General features: G+C 42.2%; 4 protein-coding genes across 4 annotated transcripts; 3 read left to right on the plus strand and 1 right to left on the minus strand.

The window, feature by feature from the left end:
* Positions 1-274: 274 nt before the first annotated feature.
* Positions 275-1536, plus strand: Bfra_004172 (uncharacterized protein; the record flags this gene model as incomplete). The annotated part of the gene is made up of 3 exons (XM_037334577.1): positions 275-646; positions 793-987; positions 1075-1536. The coding sequence occupies 3 exons, from the start codon at positions 275-277 to the stop codon at positions 1534-1536; spliced, it is 1029 nt and encodes a 342-aa protein (XP_037193111.1).
* Positions 1537-5719: 4183 nt separating this feature from the next.
* On the minus strand, positions 5720-7607 carry Bfra_004173 (putative duf895 domain membrane protein; the record flags this gene model as incomplete). Its single annotated transcript, XM_037334578.1, has 3 exons — positions 5720-6697; positions 6870-7184; positions 7335-7607. 3 exons carry the CDS (start codon positions 7605-7607, stop codon positions 5720-5722), a joined length of 1566 nt encoding a protein of 521 aa, XP_037193112.1.
* Positions 7608-13989: 6382 nt separating this feature from the next.
* Bfra_004174 (uncharacterized protein) lies at positions 13990-16050 on the plus strand (the record flags this gene model as incomplete). The annotated part of the gene is made up of 1 exon (XM_037334579.1): positions 13990-16050. The coding sequence occupies one exon, from the start codon at positions 13990-13992 to the stop codon at positions 16048-16050; it is 2061 nt and encodes a 686-aa protein (XP_037193113.1).
* A 1420-nt stretch (positions 16051-17470) lies between these two features.
* On the plus strand, positions 17471-20699 carry Bfra_004175 (putative phosphatidylinositol 3 protein; the record flags this gene model as incomplete). The annotated part of the gene is made up of 5 exons (XM_037334580.1): positions 17471-17550; positions 17614-17800; positions 17856-20349; positions 20399-20603; positions 20660-20699. The coding sequence occupies 5 exons, from the start codon at positions 17471-17473 to the stop codon at positions 20697-20699; spliced, it is 3006 nt and encodes a 1001-aa protein (XP_037193114.1).
* Between the last annotated feature and the right edge of the window lie 56 nt (positions 20700-20755).

Raw genomic sequence — 20755 nt, forward strand, 5'->3', positions numbered from 1 at the left:
CCCAGGACTAGGAGATTAATTCTTTTGATTCGAACAAAAAAGTGAAACTCATATCTTGTACATCCATTTCTGTACTTTTGGTTTACTTTTTGAGAAAATCATCCGATAACAATGGCATCCCCTCCATCCCCACCATAGTAAGTTCTATCTATTCTATTCATCTATTGATTCATTCATTCAATCTTTCAATTTCAAACCACACACACACATCCACATACACATCATATCAAATCATATCAAATCAGACCACCGTATGCATTGGCACATATTCAAAATGCCACGCAACAAATACACGCCCAGCAACTCCATCCCTCCTCCCCAAACCCAATCCTCAGCACGCGAACCCATTCTCCCCTCCAAACCTCAAACTCTAACACCTTCTTCTCCTTCCAGCGATAACGCCGAAGATCCTTTGGCCGGTCAGAAAATGATGCATGGCAATTCCATTCCGGAACCTAGTGAATCCCCCAAATCCCAATTGCATGATGCGATTGAGAGGATTCAGTCGTTGCATAAGAGGAGAGCGCAGATTAAGACGATTTATGAAAATGAGAGACAGTATCTGGATCAGAGGAGTCAGAAGACGAAGAGTAGTTTTGAGGGTTTGATTGTTAGCACGGAGGAACAGATTCAGAGTATTAATGAGGTGAGCTTTTTATTTTTGTACTTGGACTTTAGATGGTGTATGAGGGTGGGAATAGCTTGATGGAATAGCTACATGTTGGAAACAATTTGGGATGGAAGTGAAGGATTCCAGTCCAAATGTACAGCTTCTAACTTTTTAAACAATAGTTCCCAGCTTTCGACAGTCATCCAGATTACACAGAGGTTAATGGAAAATTACATTCCGTCGCACTAGACACCAAAGCTCTCTTTCAAAATGTTAATGCTTTGAGCGAGTCAATCATCATGGCATTAGACGCTTGGTATCAAAAAGAATTCGATAAATGCGCATATGAGATTAAGCTCGCAGAAAAAGACTACAAAGTATGTTACATCCACACTCTTCTCCGTACCCCTTCTCCACGCTCCCCAATCCCAAAATCCCAAAATCCAATCACTAACCTCCTCCAGCGCTCCTTCGACACCTGGCAAGACCTCATCAAATCGGGCGATCTCTTCGGCGCATCCGAACCCTTCAAATCTTCCGCTCCCACAAACCCCGGTCCTAGCTCCTCTCGTTCCTCGCACCAACTGCAAGATGGTCCCGATCCCCATATGTACGCGTCTGCTCCGGTTTCCAACCCTAATATTCCCATTCCGCATAAATCCGACACGATCACTTCGCAACATAATAATATTAGACCGCAGAGTAGTAGAAATGCGAGCATAGATATGGGTGCAAATATGAGTGGTGCGATGATGGGTGGAAGTATGAATGGGAGAGGAAATGGAAATGGTAATGCGAATGCGAATGCGAATATGAATGGGGATATGAATTATCCGCCGAATTCGAGTGAGAAGCGATCTGGGGGGAAGAAGAAAACTTTTAGTTGGTTGAGTGGGGGGAGTGGGAATGGGAAATATATTGAGTGAGTGAGTGGTGGTGGTGGTGGTGGTAATGAATGAGGATGGGGATCGGATTATGAGGATGGACGAATGGTCGCGAATAAAATGGCTTGGGTGGTTGGACGGAGGGGATATCTTTGTAAATGAATGGCGTGGCGTTTGGGAATACCGTTTACCCATGTGATGTTAGGGCATACATGGAATGGCGAGAAGATGGTACATATAGTGAGAGATGAAGGGATGGATGGGGGCTTCATTTATGTTATGTTTGCTTGTGTGTATTTTTCTTGGTTTTTTTGTTTCTTTTGCAAAAATGGTAATGATGAAATGAAATGATTGCATATGATGGATGTAGAGATTATGTATTTAATTAATGAGGTTATGATTTTTATGATGTGTGTGTGTGTGTGTGTGTTTAAGTGAATGAAAAGGGAGTTTTGAGGGGATGTATGAGGTATGAATATGGAGTGGAAAGTATAGGAGGGGAGTGGAATGAAGTTTAGGTTGTATTATGTTGTGTTGTATTATATTTGAAATGCTGGATGAAGGGGAGGGAGAAAGCGAGATAGGGGGAGGGGTAGATAAGTAGAGAGAAAGATAGATTGTGGAAGAAGAAGGGGAAGAAGAAGGGGAAGAAGAAGGAAGTGGTATAGGAGGGATAGGGGTAGGTAGGCAAATAAAAATTCAGGGGAAGAAAGAGGAAAAGAGAGGAAAGGAGGGGAGGGTGGAGGGGAATGGGAAGGAGATGTAGAGGAGGATATTTAAGATTGGAGAGAGGGGGATTTGATATTGGAGAAAGGGGGATTTGATATGATATGATTTGATTTAATCTGATTTAGAGAGATGAAATTGAAGAGAGAAAATTTGATGATGGGATGGGATGGGATGGGATGGGATGGGATGGGATGGAATCGGGTGTAGTGTAGTGTGATGGAACGTATAGAGAAGAATTGTGGGTGTAGATGGGGGGTAAACGGGTGGAAGGAGGGGGAGGAAGTTGGGAATAGAAAGTAGGGAGAAAGAGGAAGGATGGGGAGGAGGAATAGGAACATGGGAATAGAAAGTAAGAAATAGAGCGGAGGTATATACAGAGGGAAAATAAAGATTGTAGAGAGAATGTAAGAAATAGAATTTAAAGGGAGGGTATAGATGATATAGCTTAAGAGGGAGAAGGAGGTATGAAGGAAAGATGGGAGAGAGTGGGAGAGTAGAGAGTTTGAGACTATATGCGTAATGTGTATGATGTAGTTCATTTGGATCTGGTGGTGCGTTTGATATGGTGTGGTGATATGTGTATGGAATCTAGGAGAGTAGATTTGGATTTGGATTTGGATTTGGATTTGGATTTGGATTTGGATATTTATTATATTATATCATGTGTATGTTATATTATATGTATGTTATAAATGAAAGGAATTGTGTATATGTTATAAAGAAGAAGAAAAATTAATAAAAGATATAGGAGATGAGAAGGAAAAACACTGGAGATTGTAGATATATTTGAGGCTCATTTTTCTTTTCTCTGGGAGGGAAAAACACGAGTAAATTAAAGGGATGTTTTTCGATGAAGTTTGGTGGGGTTTGGTTATTCGATTGTTTGGGATAGGGCGGGGAAATGGGAGGGAGAAGGAAGAAAGGGAGAAGGAAGAAAGGAAGAAGGAAGAGGAGAGAGGAGAAGTGGGAGAAGAAAGTCCTTTTTCGAGGTGTTTGGGGGTAAGAGGGGAGGGGAGGAGAAAGAAAATGTTGAAAAGAGAGTGATGGTATTTATACGCAGATAGAGATTTACACGGAACTTTACGGGTGAGATGAATGGATAGGAGAGCTAGAAGGACTAGGAATTTATATAACTTGACTTGACTTGACTTACCTCGATTGAACTCGCTAGACTGCTATAGCTAATCAAAGTTAGAAAGAGAAGATAAAAGAAGAGGGACAGAAGGAGAGAAGTAAACTTGTTTGATATTTACTCCTCTCTACTCTATTCTGCCCCATTCTAATCTACTATCTAGTCGGTGTTATAGTGGAAGGTTACGATATTTGACCTGATCTTTTTAGGTGCATCTACCTAGATGTTTAAGCGAATCATTTATAGGATTTGTAGATTGTTTGGATTGGGTAGTGTTGGGTGGAGGTTTGGAGATAGAAAGATTGGAAGGGAAATTGATAAGTAGGACGAGATGGGATAGTGTAGATAGGTATGTAAATAAATGAGAATAGAGGTTTGGATCTTGTATTGTTGTTATATGTGTAGATGAGTGAATAAGGAGGTATAAGGGTATGAAGATATGGAGGTATGAATGGAGAAAGGTGGGTATGTAGATAGGTGCAAGTGAGTAGATAGTTCTATCTGCACTTGTGGAGAGCTTTGGGGTTATAGAGAATAGCAAAAGAAATGAGATATCATATTCTATTTCTCGTTTTAGTTAGTCTCTAGCTAATCATACATACCCAGATAAATACCTCCATCGACAAATAATAATTACAAATCTGGAGCTAGCAGTGCAGCTACATATCTATGTGAGTACCTATCTATCAATATTAAGTATTACAACCATCAAATTCCAGATATTTCATCCTGGGTAGGATTATATAAATAAGCCTATCTAGATAAAAGAGAGGGGAAAGAGAAGGGTAAAAACGAGAGAAAGAGAAGGAGAAAAAGAGAAAGTTGTAATTGGGATCAAGATTAAGATTATGTAACAATTAGACCTAGACATAAACAATATATATAATCTTACACAATTCAATACCCTCCAATCATCTATCCATCTATTCCTTCATCCCTCTCCCTCTCCCCTCTATCCTTACTTACAAACTATAACCCCAACTCAACCCCCAACCAAACCAACCCATCTATCCATAACCACCTTCCCCTCTCTCAATCCTCGCAATCTCATTCTAAAACCAAACCACTTACCTCATCGCAATCCTCATAGCCCAACCCAACCCAACCCAACCAAAAGCCACTCCAATCCAAAACAATCCCTTCCTCTCCTCACCATCTAACCATCTAAATCTCATAAGTTATTTTGTGAATCTCCCATTTCAATCTGTAACCTTATAGTAAGAATACCCATCTAACACCTCTTTTATATACACTGTCATATTACTCATACTCCTAAGTCATTACACAACACAGCATAACACAATATATTAAATCCCCAGATCCAGACTATTAACCAAGACCTAGAGTATCAACCAAGACCCAGACGATTGATCATAAACCATAAACCATCAACTAAAAACATCGCCTAAGATCGTAAACCCAGATTTCAAACACATGTATATATATCATCACATACATATATACATGCATACATCATCACATCATTCCCAAATTCTTAAATTCCCAATAGTCTAGCATATTAATTCTTGTGTAGAGATTTATTAGATTAGATACGTTATTAACTACTAGGTAGCTAACTACGATTTAACTATAGCTCAGCATGGCATGGATAGCATAGCATAGCATAGCATAGTATGAATAGCCCTAAGGTATCTACACCAAACCGAACCAAACCAGCTAAGCTCAACCAAAGCTAAAACTAAAAGCATAATCCATTCATTCATGCATTCATTCATTTATATGCCCTATCAAGCCCTGTCATATCAAGCCCTATCAAATCATGTATGTAATTCATGAAACCCTCGTCTCTCTGTCTGTCTATGATACGATTAACATCAAAGACTTAACCCGGTTGAACCCAACCTATCAACAAAAGCTGAAGCAAGAGCAAGAGCAAGAGCAAAAGTTTCCTCCTCCCCTCTCCTCTGCTCGCCTAGTCTGAAAAATGAAAAACCGAAAATTAAAAGAAATATCCTCCCTAAATTCAACTCTGGCATTTCGCTCTTTTCTCGGGAAAGAAAAGACGAAGAAGAAGAAGGAGAAGAAAAGAGATGGACCCAGCCAATTCATTAACTGACTGACAAGTCAAAAACTAGTTTTGATAGAACATTACATTTCTTCTGAAATTGCGTATTGGATGTGAAAGATGACGAAAAAGAAGAAAGCTTAGGAGAGAAGTATGTTAGTCTTTTTGTTTGGCTATCCATCCATCCATTCATCTATCCATCCATTTCAATCCCTCTTAACCATCTCTATCCACCACAGCGCAAAACCAGAAATGAATCCCAAAGCCAAATAGATGAAAACCAGCGCGTTGAATGGGTCTCGAATCGAAAGGTATAAGACGCCACGGAAAAAAGGTATCTAAACATTATCGGAACGAGAGATTGGACCATGAGTATTCAATTCATGACCACCACCTAACTTCTCCTCATGGCCTTCCGGAACCACATCGGCGAGTGTTTCGTCTGTGCCTTGTAAATCTTCCTCGACCGTAACGGTATCCTTGATTCTCAAAAAGATAACAGGAGCAGCGATGACGCAAGAAACGGAGAGGATAACCCAATTGCTGATGAATTCATCATGGTAGGAGAGTTTCTTAGCATCCAATGCCCACATGACAGCACCACCCGCTGATTGAATACCCTTGTAGAAACCGACATAATTGGCAGATTTACGACCAGAGTTAGAAAGGGCACCCATGAACCAGTAGACCGATCCTTGCCATGCGGAGTCGAAGAATCCATAAAAGATGTAGAGGAACATAGGACCAATATATTTTTTGCCTCCATCAGTCCAGTCGACTGGAACATAGTCTCCGGTAGTTGAATTGGTGCTCTCACGAGTATAGGTTTTTTCGAAAGCATATCCACCACCCCAAGTAATCATGGTGATGGAGAAAAGAAGAGCGAGAGCGGACTTGGCACGAACCGAACGACGGAAGTTACCAGCATCGAGACCGAAACCGAAGATGATGGCGCCGAAAATTTGTGCAGTCCAGTATAAAACGTTGTTGAGAGCACGAGTGCGGGTATTGAAAACAGCGGCATTGATTCCATTTTGTTGATAAGTGTAGAACCAATTGGAAGCCCAGAACATGGGGAAGAGGAGGATGATGAATGGTTCTTGAACAATGGTGTCATAGAGACCGATGAATTCAGATTTCCAGGATGGATGTTTCATGAGAACAACTTTGGTACCATCAGGTCGAACAATGTCATCGGCGTTACATAAAAAGAGAGCTAGAACAGCACCGGCAAACATGAGAATGATGAATGCGATGTAAGTTCCATCAGTGACAGTACTGTTGGTCTTGACATTGATATTTTGACCAAGCGGGATCTAAAGAATGTTAGTCTGTGATCTTCCAAGGTCGTTTGGAGTGCTTGAGGTGGCGTCTTCTCCTCGCCCTGAAACTTCAAACAAGAAGAAACACAGGGATCGGAGAAAGCATAACGAGATATAGATAAACTCGAGCACATGGAAAGTGAAAGAAAAGTGTATCAAAACTCACCAAAGCACCAAGAACAGCACCAAAGTTAAAAACCGCCCAGAAAACACCAAAGTATTTTCCCTTATCACCTTCGTATGGATAAGAAACCATGATAGTTCCTTGTGCAGTCCAGAGTAGACCAGCACAAACACCAAGAAGTGCACCGGCGAAGATGTTAAAGCCACCCACATTTGCGTGAACCGAGGCGAGGAGAGAAATTGCATAAATACAATATCCGATACCACCAAAGGCCAAACAAGTCTTGATACCCAATTTATTGACGAAAGTTCCACCGAAAAAAGCGAAGACTGCAAAGGTGGAGTAGAGAGCGGTGTTCTAGAAAATCTCATGTTAGTAAGAAATTCGTGACTTTGGAACGTCTCAATTTTATATGGAGAAATTCCATCATCATGAATATCAAGATAGACCATCACACATTCGAAGAAGTACCAATGCAAATGCAATGCAAATGAATGAATAACTCACCATATGATCTGCAAGAGTAGGATCTGCTTTTCCACCACCACCAAGACCACCAAGCGCATTAAACATACCAGGACAGAGGAAACAGACGAATGCAACCATGGTAAGCTGAACTCGAGGAGATGCATACCAAAAGGTCACGCCAAGGAATCGGCGATGCTTATACTTCCATCCTTGCTGATCGACGGCGGTGGTAGGTGTATTGGTGCGGAAATCGACATTATCCTGAACTGAGGCAACCTCTGGGGAATGCGCATGCGCGGCTTCTTTCTCCATCTTGAATGGACGAATGCGAATTATTGTTTTGGGATGTTAGGTATGATTGGGATTATTGAGAAAGAGTGTAACGTAAGTTGAGGAATCAATCTTGATGGAAAAGACGGTGGATGAGAGGGTCGGTGAAGAAGTGATTTGTTGTGGGAGAGTTTTGAAGGGGAGAGAATTGAGAAGTTGTGGGAAGAAACTCTTATGCAAATTACTTGCTGCGGTAGAGATTTTCTGAAGCCGTCGTGAAGAAAAGATTCACTCTTAGTGCGTCTTCCAATCCTCGATACGATCCAATCACCTTGTTGACCTGTACACAAATAAAAGTGATACAAAAGGTATCAACCCGTTCCAAACCGTGAATCTGTTATTCCGATGAGATTGGGGACAAATCTATGGTGACAATTAAGATTCGACTTGTCTTGCACAGCCTTGGAAGTGAATCGATATGAGAATATATATTTAGGTCGGGAAATAAAGTGACGTTAAAATAAAGTGACGTTGAGGTGAAGTGAGGTGAGGTGAGGTAAGGTGAGGTAAGGTGAGGTAAGGCGAGGTCAAAGTGATATTATACTTCTCAACCTATGAAGCACTAGCAACAACTACATCGTATATCAACCACGGTGCAGTTCTTAAACTACTTATATGCTGCATCTTCATTCTTACCCCTACCTGTCCCTGCACTGTGCATCCACAATTATATTCCCCCATGTTTTCCGATATTGGACATGAGAATAAATCACCAAGCTGTTCTTGATTTGGTAATAAGTTTGATGTAGTATGTGTGAGTATGTGATAATCATTGATACGTTATCTATCTTTGCCCGCCAATTCTTTTTTTTTCTTTCTTTCCTCTCTCAAAGGAGTAATCTCATGCACGACTTATCAAAGCCCCGGCGGTTTAATTGGAGCTTGGGCTTGTCTGGTAAGTGAGAAGTGATTCAAATTAGTAACTTTCTCCGCACGATAATTGACATGGGAAAGGGAAGGGAAGCGATTTGACTGGCGAGAAATGTAAGTGTAGGGAAGTGTGTAGGGGAGTGAAGGCTGGAGTGAAGGCTGGAGTGAAGAGAGGTACAAAAGAATCTTGAATCATGGGATTTGTTGAATGGAATGAATGGATTGAATGGATTGAATGGATTGAATGGATTGAATGGATTGAATGGATTGAATGGATTGAATGGATGATAGGATTAGAATGATTGATTCCTTGATAATTAAGCTTACAATCTATACCACTTGATCCAAATCTGAAGAATACTTTCTTCATTTGGGATTCTACCGGAAGTTCCACAGTCCAATGTCCAGAGTCCAATATCCGCAGCCCAATATCCAATATCCAACATCCAACATCCAACATCCAAAATTGTTAAAATAACAGCAACGACCATCAACCGTATGGATGAAAATGCGGGGCAAGGGTTCCAGTGGATCCATGGGATTTGACCTTTGAGTGAATTCTTGGCTGCATAAAAGAACATCTGGGTTTAACCCTCAAGCGGATGGTTGCATGGCATACTACATGGAATGGGGGTTGGATAGTTCATCTTACCACCCATTTGAAGATGCTGATCATTCCATGTAACGTATGATATTGATATTGAAAGGGAGGAAGGAAGAAGAAGGAGGAGGAGAAGAAGAAGAAGAAGAACCTGCAGTATACCTTTCCACTCTTTGCAATGGATTGGATAACTTGGGATGGGTTTCAGATAGGACCCGATGTTCATTTGATCTTGATCTTTGGTATCGGTATCAGTCGTGATATCAATGTCAACCTCGATACCAGTTTCTCGAGTATCAACACCGCGAGGAAACAAAATAGTGGAGAACGCAGTAATCAATATCACGGTACCCAAACCCAACTGATTGAAAATAAAATATAGTATGCTATCGCCTATCTAGTCTAGGATCGATAAATTCCAGATAGAGCAACTAATAGATACGTCTCATCATCGTTCTATGGACTCCATCTAACAAACCCCAATTGATTGAACTGATGTATCTTACCGATCTAGATTTCCAGAGGTGAAGAAGAATAAAATACAGCTTGTCTCATCGTTTATCGTCTATCGTCTATCGTCTCATCACCGCTCCATCCAATCCCATCCCAATACTTACACTACCCATCACACCGTTAATTCTCGCCCGAATTCCTGGTACCACATCAATCATCACAATCCGGCCCTATTTTCAACCTTCCCCTTGTGTGCTTGTTGTTGTAGTGGTGGTTGCAGCCGATGAATTATTTCTCCTCCCCTTCCCCTGCCTCATGATTGCCATCTGGCAATTCTGTATCTGTCCGAAGAATGACCAGAATATGTTTCTTTCTCTGCAGTCCGTTTGCTTCGTTCGTATAAGAATGAAGCTCTGTTGACTATGAATTGAATGGTCTAAGATTCCTTGATGGATTGGATGTTAGATATCGATCTAATCGATAGTATACATTTAGTCCGCGTCAGAACTCAATTTAAGCATTTCGTTTGGTCTGCTCGGTATTTCGTGTTTTATTTTTCAAGACTTGCCTTGCCGTACTCCGTAGCATCCTCGGAATTGGCTTTCCTTATATACCTAGTAGGTAGGTAGTAGAATAGGTATAGATAGATATAATTATCCCATCAGTACGAGGCCCTCGTTCTCTTATAGGAAATGAACAGAGTGGACTCGTATCTAAAGTTCTGACTGCAGCACCAGAACACGGAAGGTCCACCAGTTCTCACCACTGTCCCGAACTTTTCTCAATCCAATAAACGAAACAGAAATATTAATCCCGAGAAATCATAAGCAGACATGGCAAGCACAGCAATCAGAACGGGCACGAGACAGAAACAAGGATACTTTAATCGCAAAGGAAGCGATGACTGTAAATCTTCTATTCATTGGTCTATGGTCATCACAGTGTCTCACTCATCCAAACTTGAGTCCATGTCGAACACTCCTTTGGACATTTCCAAATCATTTCAATTCAGAGTCCCACCCTCGAGCCACATTCACGTCTATCGTTATGTACCTACCTATGCATGTACATTCTCTCCATAAATGATAAGGCGCAACTCTCGAGTCATTGGAAATTCCACGGTAATAGGATCGACCAATGTAGAATACAATCCCTAATTGTAATAATCCGATTTGCTATCCACTATCTTTGCACATCAGTAGTTGATCCATTCAATCAATCAATCAATCCATCCATCAATCATTCAATCAATCAATCCATCAATCCATCAATCCATCCCCATCCTCATTCTCCCAAGACCCCCAATGTTACAATCAACAAGTGGATCCTCCTCCATACATAAAACCTCACGTTCCCATCCCAAAAGCGATGTTACACCAACCCATCCCAACCCCATCCCATCCTATCCCATCCTATCCTCCTCAAATTCCAATTAATCATATTTCGCATTATCGATAATGGGAAGGAATGTGATCATTCGTGGTATGCTAGGTAGGTAGTGATAGTTCACCGCCGCGTCCTTGTATTTGCTTTACATTATGTGTATGTATGTGTGTGTGTGTGTGGATGGATATCCAGTACCAAATGCAAATGACAAATGACAAATATAGTTCCCTCGGTAGGTCGGACTGGACAATCCTCGCATCGGAATCACACGAGATGAAGATGAATGGTGGTTGATGGGGAGGTATCGTATCGTGTCGTATCGTATCGTACTACATGCGCCATTTACTAAGTATTTTCTCAACATCTCGACATCTACCTAGTATATTTCCACTCCACGCCCTATTTAGGTTCACAGATCTCAGTTCTTTTCAATAGTTTCATACCGTGAATGAGAGTCACAGTATGGAGTATAGTACAGATCTCTCTTGAGCAAAACAAATACCATAGAATTCTAATTCTAATTCTGATGCTACATCCCTGTACACACAAGTAAGTATCGTTACCACGGTATTTCTAAAGCCTCAGAATCCAGATCTATTACTTGCGATGATATGCTACTACCTAATGAATAGATGCAACGCATGAACCACAATAATTCCGCGCTCTCTCTGTTTCCTGATCTTCAGCCTCATCTATCGATGAGGTGTGCTGATTTACGATGATTCGCAGTATGCTATAGCATACATCCTTGTATAGTTACATCGGTTTCGTTTATTGCTTGGTGCTTGATGGGCTGGTAGGTTAGGTTGCCGTGTGTGATATGGGGCTTGGTGAGGGGTCTTGTCTTGGTAGGCTGGGCTTGGAGCTGGGATGGTTGTTTTTTATATCTTGGGAGCGGGTGGGTGCGAGATTTTTGTGGTGGGACAGGTGTGTAGGTGGGATGGGATGGGATGGGATGAGTATGGGTCGTTGAGTTTCTTGATGATGATGATGATTTTTTCAGTTCGGATTTCAATCTTCTTCTCATACCTGTCTAGCATTCAGTGCCTCGTTTTAATTAAGCATCTTTGAAGTTTCTGGAATGAGAGATACAAGATCGAGATTCCTTTCAGTCGGATTACTATACTCGCGTGTATCATTTCATTGTAGCTTTCAAATTGTTTTACTAGTTATCTTCTTCGTCTTTATTGCTTTCCGCATGGTCCACGGATGCTCAGATGATTTTCTTTTCTCTTGTGTCCAGCAACTCTGGTCATATCCATGGGGCCAAGTAAATAGATAAGATGCAAGCGCGTTTATATTGGGTTGAGGGTAGCTAGCTAGGGAAGTCACCAGTGAGGAGTATAGCTCTTCACAGTGAACTCGGTAGCTACTCATAATCCGTGGCGGGGAAAACCCCCGAAGTAGGGTGCGTTTGGTGGATGAATGGATATGTTGATGGTTGAAATGGAGATTTATGATCGAGCACTCGTTTGAGAAAGTGTGGGGATGCTGAAGTAGATGGATGGATTCTAGACGAGCAGGATACAATCCGAAGATGTGGGGAGAGGGGAGAGGGAAGTCGGATTGACTTGTATTAATGAGGATGGAGTTGTGATTATGATCTTGCTTGGTTTTGCTTGATTTGGATTGATTTGATTTGATTTGGATTGGGCTGGGCGGACAGTGGGATGAGTGATTTACATTGAGTTTTTTGTCTGGGTAGGTGGGCATCGGTTGTGGATGGTTGTGGATGGTTGTGGATGGTTGTGGATGGTTGTGGATGGTTGTGAATGAAGGGAAGGAGAGTACTGTGACCATTTTCTGTGATATTCCTGTTTCTGTTATGCATACAGATGTTGGATCTGAGATGTAAAGTTTTCATCATCCGAAATATGTGGATCAGGTGATTCACTATCGAAATGTACGAGGTTTCTCGAGAGTGTCTGATAGGGTGATGAGTAGAACATCGAAGATGGTTGAGATTAGCATGGTTGAGATTGGTATAATGAAGGCAATGCGGGGGTGCTAGGGGTAGAGTATAGTTGATCATACGGTTGTAACTAAATAAGCCGTTAGGACTCAGGATTCTCTCAAGAGGAGTTAGAGTTTAAGCTACCCAGACCCCGAAATAGTTGTGGATGAAATACCATCTCGTTCATCGAGTCGCATATCTAAATCAAAATCAAATTCTAGCCGGCGCTCTCACGCTGTTTTAGGCGACGTATCAGATGGAATTGAGGGGATTGCTGATTCTTCACGAGAATCTCGCCACGGTGGCGCGAGATATAGATACAAGTTTGAGAGTTTGATGCGAAAATGTCCTCTGAGTGTAATTCATATGAGCGTCTTGATACCCTTAGTGGCGACGTTCAGATGGAGTTGTAAATGAATCTATCTGTGTGTTGGGAAGTACTGGGTTTGGTATATGAAGTTGTGATTGATAAATCTATCTGCAACAACTAGTATCAAGCAACGTTTCTTCGATGATCGTTCATGTTTTCTGTAAGCTCATAAACTCATCCATTCATTTATCAGACTCAAATAATGAGAGCAGAGATTTTGAAAGTAATCACGTGATGACATAACTGAGTTCTTGCGAGGGGTGGAAGTGGTGGAGTGGTTCTGATGAATGTGCTTCGAATTTGCGGGTAGCGTGAGATTGGTCAGCACCCCATTTCGTGATTTGCGTTATCGTTCTGGGTTTTAATGGGCTAGTTTGTAGAGTACGCAGAGTAAGATACGTATAATGGTTTGATTGATGAACATTATTGTTTCTATTCCTTCATAGATTTCTCAAGGCAAAAATGGATTGAATGGGATTGCGATGCGGGGTTGTGAGAACACACATACTGATGTCGGTTTGAGGACACATAATACCCAAATCATGGGGCATAGTTGCCTAAAAGGATGACATGATGAAAGAAACATCTATAAATACCGAAAGTATCCGCGCGATGATGATCAAGCTGCTCACTGTTATTCATATTTGATATGGCTTCTCCGTGTGGTTATAAGTTTTCACGTTCAACCATCCTGTTGCTCGTAGGTTTGTTCTTTTTGATCATACAAACGATGGCCCAAGAGGCTTTTGATGAACAAGACGACCTGATGGCACTTGAAGAAGAATTGACAGACTTTGGAGAATCGGATATGGGTCTGTCAGACGGAATCTACATTTCTTCACCGAGAGTATTCACGCCAAAATCGCCAGAGGTCTACCAGAACCTTCACGTCGATTTTGAGAGCCCAGGTGATGCACTAGATTCCAACGAATTACTTCAATTTTTCAATCATCCCGCATCCGTCGAATACAGAAAAGCAATCCAAACATTCAATATTACAGGTTACCATGAAACATACACCCAAAGCGCAAATTGGACCGGTATTACACATCTCCTTGTCAATCTTCCCAATCTCTCCGTACTGCATTGGAAAATTTCTAAAGCTATTTCCCCCGAGATACTCTCCAATCTCAGTGCAACGAATCCAGATATCCGTATTTACTTACACCGCCTTCCCCGCACGAGAGATCCCGAACAATATTATGACGAGGTTTCAGAGGATTCCATCGCCATGACAAATCGTCTACAAGAAGATGCGCGTTCGATCCTTGGTTCTCCATTATTATATTCCCTCGATGCCGACATTATGCATTCCTACTTTTCAAATCCAGCTTCGATGCGGATTCTTTTCGAGATTCTACGCTCTAATCCGCCGAATATGCGGGAATTGCAGTTGGGATTTTCGTACCATGGATGCGAGTTTGGTAATCAGGTTGAGGCGTTTCCTTTCCTTTCGAGCGAATTCAATACCGATCAGGAAAATATGACATCGACAAAATTTCCCCCGCTGGAAAAATTGGTCGTCGGAGGATATGATTTTGAGGAATCGCCTGATGGAGGAAGTGGATGGTATGAGAATTTGGAAACGCCCGAAATCGATTGGCGGACACGTCTCAAGTTTCCTTGGAATAAACTGCCAATGTGGTATATTGATTGGATGGGAGAGTCTCATTTGAGTTCTACGTGGGGCGCTGTTCGTCATATACCGCTTGAGCGACTACCTTTTCCTGACGGGATGTCGAATTTGGATGTGTGGTTAAAAGTTATGGATTGGTCCAAATTGAAGACTTTGCATATGAAATTTCCTAGTCCGGTCGCGATCCAGGAATTGGGGATCGCGGGTGCGTTAACTGCATTGAAAGAGCTGAAAGTCGACGGAATGCAAAGTCCATGGGAATATGACGTAAAATCGGAATGGGAAACAGTAGTGGATTTTCTGGAGGATATAGCGAGTAACGGGACAAGTCTTACATCTCTTTTGATCCGTGATATTCCATTCCCGAAGATGATGAACTGCAACAATGCGACAACTGAATATAAAGCTACGGAGAAATTGCTGGGTGCCTTATTACGACATACGAATCTCACAAAGCTTCACTTGTACGATGGGATACAATTTCCCTCTTGGGGATCAGGCTCACAACTACCAAAGCAGATCCCCAGACTGGCTTCTGTTCTTACTTTGCCATTAATTGAAGATCTCGCGATTGAGATGCCGTCACTCTCCGGTTCCAATTTCTCAAACTCCGAGAATACTAATTTGAAGATCGATGGAATTGATCCGGAAATTTCAGATGAAGAGATGTATAAAGCTTTCGCTCCTTTTACTCAACTACCTCGGTTGAAGAGCGTGGAATTCCATGTTCCAGCACCTGAATGCTGGAGGCATCAAATAAAACTTGTTGCAAGATCAGGGACTTACGAAAGATCAGGAGTAGAGATGAGGGTAGTAAATTATAGTGAGTCAGGGAACAAAGCGGATGTGTTGGAAGTAGAAAGATGTGAGAGGGAAGAAGAAGAGTTGGAGAAGAGGACGAGGAGATTGTTTGAGTGGATGAATGGGGAAAGAGAAAGGGTCGGGGAAAATGCGATTAATAGGTTGAGAGTTGTGGTGGGGATGGAGGTGAGTGGATGGAGGGAGGGAGTGGAGGTGGAGATGTTGGGAAGGACATCGGTCGGTTTTGAATTCAGGGGGGAGACTGGGGTTTGGGAATGTTTCATCGAGGAGGGAGAAGCGGTACCAAAGTGTGAGGGAGGGAGGAAATGGCGGGATAATGGAATCTGGGGGTGATAGATGTGTGCTAGAACATTTTAATGTGACAGACGAATAATCAGGGGTAGGAATCATGAAAGAGGAATCTGAGAGTGCATTAACAGACCGAGTACTTTAATCTTGACTGTCTTTGATTCCGGAAATGCACGTAACTCCTCAGTCGGTAGATTCGGAATATTTGCCCATTCTTTCTACGGGTTTTGGATATGAATGGGACCAGTGAGGATGATTATAGCCACCCATTAATTGAGAAGCTGCTTGGGTTGGAGGATCTCTTGCTCTACAAAGAAACTTTAGACTTGTAATTTAATCCTGTGCCTTGATTCTTGCGCCTCATGTCTAATTGATACAGTTTTAAACCCAGATGCTCACTCGAAGCGTATCCATACGAATCAAAGGAAATTGAATAACCACTATTGACGGGATGAGTTCACACTTGTGACGCCACGCAAGTAGTGGCATTGCATCAATATAGTCAGTCCTTTCCAGAAGAAAGTACTGCAGCTAGAATTTCACTTGAAGCATATTCCGAAGAACTGCAACCGAGTCATATGATCAACTACTAAGAAACGAAATGGGTATAATCGATTACATAGGATCACTACGAGGGGATACCGAGCCGGTAAACTTCAGACAAGCTTCAGGAGACATGTTTTCGAAATGTACAAGGGAGCAATCATCAATAGACTGTTTTAATCGATTCAGAGATCGATATCATACAGAGTGAATATGGTGTTGTACACTTGAGATGATCTATACTTTCCTTTGGCTGCAAGTAGATGATATTTGGCGTTAAATTGATTGCGGGTACTATCTCATCAAATGATAATCGAGAACAATTGGATTCGCAATTACTTGATTTCGAAATAAACAAGAAATCATTCTACATGAAATCAATGATATTTGAAGGATCGACGACGAGATGAAAACCGTTATATGCTAAGACAAAACACAAGAGAAGGCTGAGACAAGTGGATAAGAGGGCTCTCGGTTATCTTAAACGGGCGGGACTGATAGAACCCTTCGAAATCTCCCGGTGAGGCTGTTCTCGACTTTCCTTCAAGGCTGTCGCCTTGCTGTCCTTAGAAATTATTCACTCCACTTTTCTGGCCGCTTTTACATTTCTCCAATTCTGCCACTTTCAAACCTTAATACGAAAGGATACAATTAGATACCGGTCAATCAAGCTCAAGACGACGAAATTGATTTGACAACAAACGATTCATTCTTGCACATACATATACATACATACTTCCTCATTAATTGTACCTTTCTCACACTCATTTTCTGGCTCACATAGTCATGATAACTACAATACTTATAATCTGTTAATGCCGAGATTATTAGAGGCATTGCGCCTCAAATCCCCCTTGATCTTTAAACCCTTTTCTATAAACCAAGAATTAGGCAAACTGAGGAGCTGATCCCGAGTCACCAAATGTCTTGGGATTTGTTAAAGCGATTTATCGAGTCCGATGTTTTCAATCAGAATCCATTCCTCTCCGTAGCCTATCTTTCGTATGCCAATTACCCCTTTCCATTCAATCGCAGACTCCCTTTACTGATTGCTTGAGTTGGCAGACGGTATGCAGACCATGTCGGGATACATTATGTTCTTTGCTCGAAGTTGCGACAATTCAGCTATGAGGAGATTGAGTTCTTCCTCCCGCAGCTATGTCACCTAATTATTAGTGTCGATAATGAGTCGGTGGCTCTGGAGGAATTCATTCTGGACTTGTGCGAGGAATCGGTCAATGCTGCATTGTTGGTGTGTTTGGAGACAGGACATACAAGATTGGACAAATCACTAACTGGAATCGCAGACCTTCTGGTTGTTCCAAACATATCTCCACGATCTTTCTGCGAATCCTCAATCCGAAGCTTTCAAAACATGCAGACGAATATATAATAAGGTCCAGCATATCGTATTCGGGGTATCGGAGACTCCAACGAAGAAGATCAGTGAGAATGTCTTACCTGTTACTGTTCTAGCAAGTTTCGTCCTAGCGAGTATTGCAGTTCCCTTTCTACCAAAATGGGCTGGACCATTGGCTATTTCACAGGCACGGAAACCTCAAAGTACAGGAAATGTGGTCGCAGATACCAGTCAGATGCAGACACAAAAGATTGTTCGAAGTCATACAACGACACCGGGATCTACACGAACAAAGCAGAGGAGAGAAGCCGCAAAGATTGCCAGCGCCCCAGGCAGTGGTGGTCTGAATAGTGCTGGACCCTCTGAAGCCCCACCAGATCTGGCTCGATCGAACTCCTTAACAAGACCCACCTCATCAAAATCTAGCCGAAAGGTACCACTCGAACAAATACGGCCTTCGCATTTAGACCTCAAAGCATTGGACCCTCGAAATTCAAGCTCGGCATCTCTTCCAGAATTAAGAAATCCAAATCTACCTAGTAGACCAGCAACACCCGTTACAGCTGGTCTTCCAACGAGACTGACTGAACCTATCAGCAAAAGATACTCTCAGCATTCACATGGGGGGAAAATCGTGACTCCAGCATCATTAACTGACAAGCAGAAAGTCAAACTACTAAGGCAAAACTATTTTCGTTCTGAGACCCAATTTTTAACGGCTCTGGAGGACATATCAAATCGTTTAGTTATCGTCCCAAAGCCAGCGCGTCTTAGTGCATTGCGTGCTGAACTTGCACTTATTGCTCAGGATTTACCAGCTGAAGTTGATATACCAGTTATTTGTCCCGCCACTCTCGTGGACGGAATTCCTAGCAAAAGTAAACATCACCGTATTGTTCGTCTGAACCCAGCGGAAGCGACAGTATTGAATAGCGCCGAAAAAGTGCCATATCTATTGATGGTAGAAGTACTTCGGGATGACTTCTCCTTCAACCCGGAAACTCTAGACAATGAACGTTTGTTGAGCCGATTAGTGTCAGAGGAAGGAACCCACAAGAGACGAAGATTTGACCTCTCGGAATCTGGACGATCATACGGTAGTCACATCATCAAAAGTACGGATAATACCCCCGATAGTGTTTTTGAGCCAATCAGTGGCGATTTGGGCAGCTCACCATTAATCAAAGAAACAGATCACGACGAGGAGGACGTACACACCCCAACCTATAAGGAGAATGTCACGACCTCGCGTCCTACGCGCAAATCAAGCGGTACAACGACTTTATCGAGCTTATCCAGTGTTGCAACACCTAGGACATCCGGAACATCAACGTCTAGATCCATCAGTCCTACGCCGAGAAGGAAGATGACCATTCCTGGAGCAGGTCGATCAGGAGAGAAGGATCAACCGGACTTTTCTACCTTAACAACACATATCAGGACTGCTACACAAATGCTTACGCAGCTCAATTCGACGAGTGGGAAAAGACCCAAGCATGAGGTTGATGCAATTCGTCATAAAATTATCGCCAGTATACAGAGTCTTGAAGAACAAAACTACGACTCAGAAGACAATGTGCAATCACAGACTTTTGACATGATCATGGAAAAAGCGAACGCGGCAGCAGCAAATGTTGCACCAGAAGATATCGAAGAAGAATCACCAACTGATCCGGATGCTGTTATTAATGTTGGAGCTGGAGCAGCTCGAATGGAGAACGATCAAAAGACTGGTGGTGTTCAAAGAAAGGGAGATAGAGACGATCCAAGTGCTGCAACATTTGGAGAAGCGTGGAACGTTAAGAAGGAACGTATCAGGAAGTCCTCGCCATATGGGTGGATGAAGAATTGGGATGTTTTGAGTGTTATCGTAAAAACAGGTGCTGATTTACGACAAGAAGCATTTGCATGTCAGCTCATCCAATGCTGCGATAAAATCTGGCAGGATGCAGGAACTCCTGTTTGGGTCAAGCGAATGAGAATTTTGGTCACTGGGGAGTCATCTGGTCTGATAGAGACAATCACGAACGGTGTATCCTTACATTCGTTAAAGCGTAGTCTCACACTTGCCACGATTGAAGCAGGACAAAACCCTCGAAGGAGAATTGCCACGTTGAAAGATCACTTCGTGAAGACCTTTGGGCCACCCGACAGTGATGCATACAAAGCTGCAGAAGACGCGTTCAAAAGATCACTCGCGGCTTATAGCATTATCTCTTACATTTTACAATTGAAAGATCGACATAATGGTAATGTTCTCATTGATAACGAAGGGCATATTATTCACATCGACTTCGGCTTTATGCTTTCCAACTCTCCTGGGTCGGTTGGTTTCGAAGCTGCCCCTTTCAAATTAACGCAGGATTATGTTGATGTCCTAGGAGGTGTTGGATCACCTGCATTTGACGATTACAAAAAGCTATGCAAACAAGCTTTCCAAGGTATGTTTTTCAGGATATTCATAGGCCATTCAAGTCTAACAAAGTGTAGCATTACGTAGATCAGCAGATCATCTTATTGATCTCGTTAGTATGATGGGACGAGAATCAAAGATGCCTTGTTATTCGTATGGAGTCGCTCAAGCAACAAATAGTCTGAGGCAGAGGTTTCAGCTGCAGATGAGCGCCGATGAAGCAGAGACGTTTGTGGAGACAGACCTGATTGGAAAGTCTTTGGGGAGTTATTATACCCGATTGTACGATTTTCCGTCCTTTTCTTGATCGTGGATGAATGCTAATTGAAATTGGATAGATACGATACTTTCCAATATCGTACACAGGGTATATATTAGTAGGTGGAATGGGTATGCATGCTCGACAGTTTCTTGGAGGAACTGGTAGCGTTTGT

This window comes from Botrytis fragariae, assembly GCF_013461495.1.
Source record: "Botrytis fragariae strain BVB16 chromosome Unknown tig00000050, whole genome shotgun sequence".
In the NCBI taxonomy this organism is placed as follows: Eukaryota; Fungi; Ascomycota; class Leotiomycetes; order Helotiales; family Sclerotiniaceae; genus Botrytis; species Botrytis fragariae.